This window comes from Malaya genurostris, chromosome 3, assembly GCF_030247185.1.
Source record: "Malaya genurostris strain Urasoe2022 chromosome 3, Malgen_1.1, whole genome shotgun sequence".
In the NCBI taxonomy this organism is placed as follows: domain Eukaryota; kingdom Metazoa; phylum Arthropoda; class Insecta; order Diptera; family Culicidae; genus Malaya; species Malaya genurostris.
Genome location: NC_080572.1, coordinates 143713430 through 143723074, shown reverse-complemented (window position 1 = coordinate 143723074; position 9645 = coordinate 143713430). Strand labels below are relative to the sequence as shown.

At 35.5% G+C, this 9645-nt stretch overlaps 1 protein-coding gene across 1 annotated transcript; it reads right to left on the bottom strand.

Annotated features, from left to right (window-relative positions):
• Positions 1 to 415: 415 nt before the first annotated feature.
• On the bottom strand, positions 416 to 3268 carry LOC131434026 (nuclear transcription factor Y subunit beta-like; the record flags this gene model as incomplete). Its single annotated transcript, XM_058600647.1, has 2 exons — positions 416 to 1743; positions 2600 to 3268. Coding segments are annotated over 2 exons (918 nt in total), but the record flags the coding sequence as incomplete, so codon positions are not given.
• Between the last annotated feature and the right edge of the window lie 6377 nt (positions 3269 to 9645).

Here is a 9645-nt window from a genome sequence, read left to right as displayed (position 1 = left end):
AAGGGAAAGCAGCGCTCTGATTGGTCAATCGAAGCAAAAGCAAAGCAGTTGGAAGCACGCGAATCTACAAATAGGAGCGAAATTATAGCTAACGTTTCAGTCTTATGCGTAGCTTGCTAGAGGTAGGTTGTTGCTACACAGCAAGATAAAAAGTGCCATAAACGATTTGAAGCTTTTATTGGTATGCTCTGATCTTGTGTCATGCAAGATTGGATGAAATCCCATGTTATGACGTTTCGCTTGAGAAATTGACAACTACCCCAGAGTAAATTTTGAGTGCATAAGACTAATTTCTAATTTATATAAGATGAACTCGATTGATAATGAGAAATATTTTATCGCTTCAACCGAAATCGCAAAATGGTAGTAATGGTAGAGAAACGCTATAAAAATAACTGCTTGCATACAAAACTTGAACACAAGCTTGGTGGAGAGAAGCTTAAATATCGATATCCGCATCGCAAGCATGTACAAACATTTAATTGTATACATTTAGGCTATTGATGTAATTTCGTCGGCTACGAAACAAATACAAATCACGATCAATAGAGTCTATATTCTGGGTTCGCGTGTTCGGTGTTGATTCCTAATAAGGATCAATCTAAGCAGACTCTTGTGCATTTGCGGATTCAAAAGTGTGATGATTAATTGAAAATGTCAATCATTGGAAATTTTGCTCGAACAACCCCATGGGGCTGATCCTTGTAGTTTTTATTGTATTCCGGCACTTCCTCATATTCCAAGTCAAAGGGAAGGGATGCATTGTGTGTAAATAATGAATATTCAATTGCGGTGTGAAATGCTTCATTTTTCCATAATGGCAGGTTTGATGCGTTCACACAAAAGTCTTCTGTGCAATTTGTGAAAAGAAGATCTAAATATGCATTTTGTTGATTTTTTACGGAGTTTACTTGATGTAGGCCAAAATTAGAATTTTGTCGGAAAAGACTAATTTCTAATTTAGTAAGAGTAAGATTGATTCATTTTCAATGTCAGAAATAAAGTCCGCATTACGTTGATTGAAGTTGCCAAAAATATGAAGCTTTACTTCAGGTTCCATATTCGAAATAATTGTGTCTAAAGATTGAAAGAACAATTCAAAAGAGATTTTGTTTGCATTTTCGGGTGGGAAGTAGACAGAGCAGTAAATATGTTCTTCTCCCAATATTGAGACTTTGGCCCATACATGCTCAAATTCTTTATATTTAGGAGTAATAATTTCTTCAGAAGTAAAGCAAGAGTTTATGGCTATGAGGACTCCACCTCCAGATTTTTTTCTGACAGAGAGATAAATTTCAGTCGTGCCGGAATACGTTAAAATTATTTCCAAATACTTCTTCGCTTCTAACACTTTCACCCCAGCTGCTTTTAGTTCCAAGAATTACGTCGAAAGAGGAGGTTATTAAATTTTGATGAATTTCTTCCATTTTGGCCAGGCTTTTCATGCGGTTGAAATTTTGGTAATAGACCAGCTAGTTAGTCTTTGTCCAAGGGTTAGGAATATTGTAATGACACACTATTGTTATTGTTGTGGCAGGTATGTTGTTGTTGTTGTGGCAGGTATGTTGTTGTTTTTGTTGTGGCAGGTATGTTGTTGTTGTTGTTGTTGTTGTTGTTGTTGTTGTTGTTGTTGTTGTTGTTGTTGTTGTTGTTGTTGTTGTTGTTGTTGTTGTTGTTGTTGTTGTTGTTGTTGTTGTTGTTGTTGTTGTTGTTGTTGTTGTTGTTGTTGTTGTTGTTGTTGTTGTTGTTGTTGTTGTTGTTGTTGTTGTTGTTGTTGTTGTTGTTGTTGTTGTTGTTGTTGTTGTTGTTGTTGTTGTTGTTGTTGTTGTTGTTGTTGTTGTTGTTGTTGTTGTTGTTGTTGTTGTTGTTGTTGTTGTTGTTGTTGTTGTTGTTGTTGTTGTTGTTGTTGTTGTTGTTGTTGTTGTTGTTGTTGTTGTTGTTGTTGTTGTTGTTGTTGTTGTTGTTGTTGTTGTTGTTGTTGTTGTTGTTGTTGTTGTTGTTGTTGTTGTTGTTGTTGTTGTTGTTGTTGTTGTTGTTGTTGTTGTTGTTGTTGTTGTTGTTGTTGTTGTTGTTGTTGTTGTTGTTGTTGTTGTTGTTGTTGTTGTTGTTGTTGTTGTTGTTGTTGTTGTTGTTGTTGTTGTTGTTGTTGTTGTTGTTGTTGTTGTTGTTGTTGTTGTTGTTGTTGTTGTTGTTGTTGTTGTTGTTGTTGTTGTTGTTGTTGTTGTTGTTGTTGTTGTTGTTGTTATTGTTGTTGTTGTTGTTGTTGTTGTTGTTGTTGTTGTTGTTGTTGTTGTTGTTGTTGTTGTTGTTGTTGTTGTTGTTGTTGTTGTTGTTGTTGTTGTTGTTGTTGTTGTTGTTGTTGTTGTTGTTGTTGTTGTTGTTGTTGTTGTTGTTGTTGTTGTTGTTGTTGTTGTTGTTGTTGTTGTTGTTGTTGTTGTTGTTGTTGTTGTTGTTGTTGTTGTTGTTGTTGTTGTTGTTGTTGTTGTTGTTGTTGTTGTTGTTGTTGTTGTTGTTGTTGTTGTTGTTGTTGTTGTTGTTGTTGTTGTTGTTGTTGTTGTTGTTGTTGTTGTTGTTGTTGTTGTTGTTGTTGTTGTTGTTGTTGTTGTTGTTGTTGTTGTTGTTGTTGTTGTTGTTGTTGTTGTTGTTGTTGTTGTTGTTGTTGTTGTTGTTGTTGTTGTTGTTGTTGTTGTTGTTGTTGTTGTTGTTGTTGTTGTTGTTGTTGTTGTTGTTGTTGTTGTTGTTGTTGTTGTTGTTGTTGTTGTTGTTGTTGTTGTTGTTGTTGTTGTTGTTGTTGTTGTTGTTGTTGTTGTTGTTGTTGTTGTTGTTGTTGTTGTTGTTGTTGTTGTTGTTGTTGTTGTTGTTGTTGTTGTTGTTGTTGTTGTTGTTGTTGTTGTTGTTGTTGTTGTTGTTGTTGTTGTTGTTGTTGTTGTTGTTGTTGTTGTTGTTGTTGTTGTTGTTGTTGTTGTTGTTGTTGTTGTTGTTGTTGTTGTTGTTGTTGTTGTTGTTGTTGTTGTTGTTGTTGTTGTTGTTGTTGTTGTTGTTGTTGTTGTTGTTGTTGTTGTTGTTGTTGTTGTTGTTGTTGTTGTTGTTGTTGTTGTTGTTGTTGTTGTTGTTGTTGTTGTTGTTGTTGTTGTTGTTGTTGTTGTTGTTGTTGTTGTTGTTGTTGTTGTTGTTGTTGTTGTTGTTGTTGTTGTTGTTGTTGTTGTTGTTGTTGTTGTTGTTGTTGTTGTTGTTGTTGTTGTTGTTGTTGTTGTTGTTGTTGTTTTTGTTTTTGTTGTTGTTGTTGTTTCCCCTTCCGATGTTTTCGTCTGAGGTTTACTTTTTCTTCTTGTTTTTCTTGCAGTCGTCGAGTACGCTGTTTCTTGTCATACTCACTCCAGTCTCGTTTCCAGATTTTTTTACTTCCAATGAAGCGCCAGCCACTGTCGCATGTTTGAATTTCCTTCTCTTTGAGTTCTTCAGCTAGAGACATAGGTTTGGTATTTTGGTCTTTGGTTCCGATACTGGAGATTGAAGTCAATATTGCTTTGACTTCATCCCTCAATTCTTATTAGGTATTATTGCAGGGACTTCAGATTTGGTAGGTAGTAAGAATTTTTCTTCGAGGGGAAGAAGCCGTTCGCTCATTTCCTTGATGTGCTGGTCATTGACTTTACTAAAATCGCTAACGTTTTTTATGGCACTGTGTAACGAGGCCTCGTGTGACTGCATGCGCTGACCTAACAGTTCGGCTGAAAAGTTCGTATCGTTTAATAGAAACACACATTTTTTTGCCAAAATTCGTTTTTATTATTCAACATAATTGCCATCAGAGGCGATGCAGTGATTATAGCGATCTTCCAACTTTTCGATACCATTTTTGTAGTACGATTTGTCCTTTGCCTCAAAATAGGCCTCAGTTTCAGCGATTACCTCTTCATTGCTTCTAATTTTTTTACCAGCGAGCATTCTCTTGAGGTCTGAGAACAGGAAAAAGTCACTGGGGGCCAAATCTGGAGAATACGGTGGATGAGGGAGCAATTCGAAGCCCAATTCGTTCAATTTCAGCATGGTTTTCATCGACTTGTGACACGGTGCATTGTCTTGGTGAAACAAAACTTTTTTCTTCTTCAAATGAGGCCGTTTTTTTTTAAATTTCGTCCTTCAAACGCTCTAATAACGCTATATAATAGTCACTGTTGATGGTTTTTCCCTTTTCAAGGTAGTCGATGAAAATTATACCATGCGAATCCCAAAATATAGACGCCATAACCTTACCGGCCGATTGTTGAGTCTTTCCACGCTTTGGGTTCGGTTCATCGCGTGCAGTCCACTCAGCTGACTGTCGATTGGACTCCGGAGTGAAGTGATGGAGCCATGTTTCGTCCATTGTTATATATCGACGAAAAAAATCGGTTTTATTTCGATATAACAGCTCCAAACACTGCTCAGAACCATCAATTCGTTGTTGTTTTTGATCGATTGTGAGCTCACGCGGCACCCATTTTGCACAAAGCTTTCTTATATCCAAATATTCGTGAATAATATGTCCAACACGTTCCTTTGATATCTTTAGGGTGTCAGCTATCTCGATCAACTTCACTTTACGGTCATTGAAAATCATTTTGTGGATTTTTTCACGTTTTCATCGGTAACAGTCTCTTCTGGACGTCCACTGCGTTCATCGTCTTCGGTACTCATATGACCAGTACGAAAGTTTGCAAACCACTTACGAATTGTTGCTTCGCCCGGTGCAGAGTCTGGATAACACTCATCAAGCCATTGTTTGCTATCGGCAGCACTTTTTTTTCATCAAAAAGTAGTGTTTCATCAACACACGAAATTCCTTTTTTTCCATTTTTTTCACAATAACAAAAGTAGCTTAACTCAAAATGCAATATCTCACAAACTAATAATCAGACAGCCATCAAATTTATACACGTATCTTTTGAAAGTTGGTACTAACTGAAAATGATATGGATTTAATTCTAGTGGCGCCCTCTCATAGAAACGATACGAACTTTTCAGCCGATCTGTTACTTTACCGCAAATGTTGTGGTCGTTTCTGCTGATACTGGACAATGACTGCTTCACGTCGATGAGCAAGCGCTCGATACTGTCGAATATTTCCAGGTAATGGGTTTTCATGTCTGCAGTGGTCCGGTGACACGTTTCCGTTTGATTTTTTGTGTGTTTTAGAAGTTGCTCCTGTAGATGAAGTAGTTTAAGAGTTTCAGCTCCTGTCCTTATTAAATGTTTAAAAAATCGGCACACCTAAAAAGCCTTGGTATTACATTACTGTAGTGGAATTTGACCTTTTGCTTCAACAGACTTCGCAGCCGATTCATAGCGTACAGGATAATTGCATGGCTAGTGCTACGATCCTACTGACACTAAGAATCCTTCCAGGGCGAAGTTCGAACATACGACAACTGGCTTGTAATAATAATAATAATAATTATAATAATAATAGTAATAATAATAATAATAAAAATAAAAATAATAATAATAATAATAATAATTATAATAATAATAATAATAATAATAATAATAATAATAATAATAATAAACCTACATGTTTATGCTGCTGATTCATGCTGTTTAGCTTGACATATGCAGAAGTAACAGAAACGCAGGTTCGCTTTGTTTGTTAGAATTCGTCTAATTGGTTTAAACGAAATGAAGCATGAGATAGTAAGTCTAATTTGAACTAGGTTCAAAACTGTTAAAATTTGTAGGTCATATTTGATGCTGACAAACAAAGCAACTTCGGCTATACCGGTCATCTGAATCCGGCTTCGGAAGAATTGGAAATGGTGATCAAAAACTGCAAAAGGATCTCACTCGCTTTCCTTCAAGATGGCCACATCGATTTTCACAAACTTATATTTTCAAAGGAAAAGTCTTACAGTTTCATATGGAATTCCTAAATTTGTTGTAGATACTACTTCTGGTTCCGGAACTACAGGGTAAACAGGATTTGTAGAGTTTGGTAGATTAGGTCCAAACAAACTTTCCTTTTTCTATTCAATGAACAGTTGTTTTAGCGAATTCCACAGCAACATCTATGATGTTATGAGTAATATGAGAAACTAGGTGGATTAAAACAGGTTTTTGTCGCTCTATTTGCGTAGCATATTGATATTGCGTATTGGACTTCCGACATTTGAATATCATTATCTGCTAGTGAAAATTGTTGCATAGATGATAATCGGAGGTATAATCATTCACAATAAAGAGTGATTTTAATGAATATCACTGTAGATTTTTTAGTCCATTTTCAAAATCATAAATAAAATAGATATTAAACCAACCCGAAAGAATATCAAAAGTATTAATACAGTTATATGTGGAAAAAAGAAACGTTAGTTAAGTACGCAGAGTTAACTGAGCATGATTATTATAACGTTAAGTGATTCCAAATTTACCAAAGTGATTGTCATCAGGTGACCATATGTGATTCAACTCCAACTTTTTAAAAATCTATCTTTCATTACCTGCCGCAAAATTTCAACAGCACGGAGTACGAACGTAAGAATAGTATTCGGCGAAATCTTCATAAACAGTTTTCATTAGTTTTATTGTAATAGGAAGTACATTACATGTACTTTAGCATACGATTTTAAACGACGTTTTGAAGGGGACTATCAGTTTTATTTATCTATCCAACCCAATCGTTTCGCCACCTTCCAATAATAAGGAATGATATTACGTTTAAATTTGCCGAGCTAATTTGTGATGTTCAACACACACCTTTTATCAGAGCAATATCTACGAGACATTTATACTTTTTAACTCCAGCAGAGTAAAAAATTGCTTCTATCGCATCGCTATTTTTTTATTTCAATTTTTTTTCGAACACTTTCACTCATGATTGCTGACATTTTGACTTGTAGTGAGTCAAAAATTGACTCAATGTAAGCGACATTCATGCCTGATGATACCTGCTCTTAAAATGGTAGAGAATGGCACACAGGATTAGTAACCAGCAAGAAAAGCAAGATCTCTTCTCTCTCGCCTGTCGCTCAGGCAGACACATATTAAGCATAGCTTTTGCTTCGTCCAGCGTTACATGGTTTGCTATCTCCGTTATTGAATCGTTCGCAGGCGGTGAACGTAAATGATTTGCGTGAGGCGAATTTCAGCAACCCTGATTGTCGGTACTTCCGGAACCGAAAGCTGGATATTGGCATAGGTTCATTCAACCATACACTAATATGACCTTCAAATTTATTTACGATTCACAATGAAGATTTATATTTTGAAAAAATTGTACCGGTAGTCGGACTTGGATGAAGTTCAATAGATCAATCATGGAACTATCAATGGGGCTTGTATGGTTACAGACTCTCATGCCAATATAAAGAGGTAACTAAGGAAAAAAATTATTGAAACTGACATTCTTACACTAAGCATGCAACGTCCGGAAGCAGGGTTTAAATCGAATGAAAATCAAGATATTCTTATGGTATCTTAAGACCTTACATTTAAATCTAAGTTTGTCAAAACCTGTTCAGCCATTTCCGAGAAAAGTGAATGACATTATTTACACATATTTGATGCATAGCACCCTATAATTCCGGAACCGGAAGTCGGATCCAAATGGAATTCTGGAACTTTGTATGGAACCAATAGACCTTTCATTTGAATCTAAGTTTGTGAAAATCGGTAAAGTCATTTCTGAGAAAATTGAATAAAACTATGTTCACCATTTCGGTGCATTATTTTCACATTTTTGTTGCATATCTCCCTGTAATTCCGGAACTGGAAGTCTGATCCAAATTAAATTCAGGTACATTATATGAGACCGTAAGGCCTTTCATTTGAATCTAAATTTGTGGAAATCGGTTCAGCCATCTCCGAGAAAAGTGAGTGATATTATTTTCACATATTTGGTGCAAATCACCCCGTAATTACGGAACCGGAAGTCGGATCCAAACAAAATTCAGGAACTTTGTATTGGATCGTAAAACCTTTCATTTGAATCTAAATTGGTGAAAATCAGTTCAGCCATCTCCGAGTAAAGTGAGTGACAATATTTGTCACACACAGACATTTGCTCAGCTCATAGTATATTTTTGGACAAACTTGATTGCTATGGTATCAGCTATGGTAGTTGCTAATTCAATTATTCGTAGTTACTTGACTAATAGAAAACAATTTGTATCCATCGGAAGTAACAGCAGCAACCCTGTTCCAATAAACATTGGTTTTCCACAAGGAAGTAATATTAGACCACTATTGTTTCTTTTATTTATTAATGACATATGTAATTTACAGCTTAAAGGAACTCCACGACTATTTGCCAACAACACAGCTCTGTTCTATCCTGACAGTGACATCAATGCTATTGTTAACTCAATGGAAAATTATTTCATAACTCTTGATCAATATTTTAATGCGAACCTATTATCAATAAATGTCACAAAAAGGAAACCATACAATACCAACGCATAATCACGCACGTTTCTCCGTAAAAAAATACAAAAAGTGTTTTTGATTCAAATTATCCCTTAATTCTCCCCTTAATTGCAAAATTCTTGTAACTGGAGTGAGAAACATTCAAATATTATTGAATGTTTGTAGCATTACCGTATATTTGGATTAGAGTGCATACTGATGGTCAACTCTCAGTATGAGTTAAGTTTGTTTAATCTGTTCTAAAGAGCGAGTGAGTGTCTTGTCATGAGTATACGGGTGTACTTGGCCTGAATCGGCGAGTCACTGTCTTACGGTACATGTTTTGTTATGCTTAGGGCAGCATTTCTTGGCTGACACCCGAAACCGTAGTATCTGTTTTATGACCGTATTTATTTTGTAGCGTTTTATGTCAGTACTATTTTGTGTGTCAAGAAGGTTGTTTACAAGTGGTAAGTGATACAGTGAAAAGTGTCTCTTTTTAGGTTGTCTGTTTAATTTCGATGAGCGGGTATAGTTCTGTATGATTATTTTAGTTCGATAAGGGTGGTCTTTGATGCGTGGGAACGTTTTCTTAGATTGCGCGACGTAGAGTAGTCATGATACATCACCATCCTTTGGGAAAAAAATGTAACGTAGAGAGATCATTCTTGTTGTTGGTAATTTTGATGCGTATGTACAATTTTTGATGAATATTACATAATTTGTCTTTTGATTATGATAACCGAATTTCACAACTTTGCTCAGGGAAGCTGAGTAAAACTTTACCTACTTCCACGGCAATGTTTTTTTGATATTCTCTTATAATTTTTTTTTTGGGTTTAACGTGGTAGTTAGGGTCGGTGAGCTACTTAATGCTACAAAGTTCATTTTACAAACGCATGAATTTTATGCTTTAATAAGTCTTTTTGTGTACAATTGATTTTTCTTTGTTTGTTGGTTTTGAATTTCGCAATTTGGATCTTGTAACTGTGTAACTCTGAATGGTCCTATATATATTGTCGTGAATACGACTTACTTTACTATGGGGCGCCTTTTCAAAATTAGCCATATGGAAGAATGGGCAGAACTTAATCGTGAATATCTTGACTTGTATTAATGGCAGCAACATAATTCTTTCACTATTTCATCAAAAATATGATCAGGAATTTAGGATAATATTTTGAGCAGTGTGAAATAACCACAAACAACTCAAAAATTAAGTTTTCTGAAAATTTTAAAACAACGCGGATAACTCTTTACTTTTGC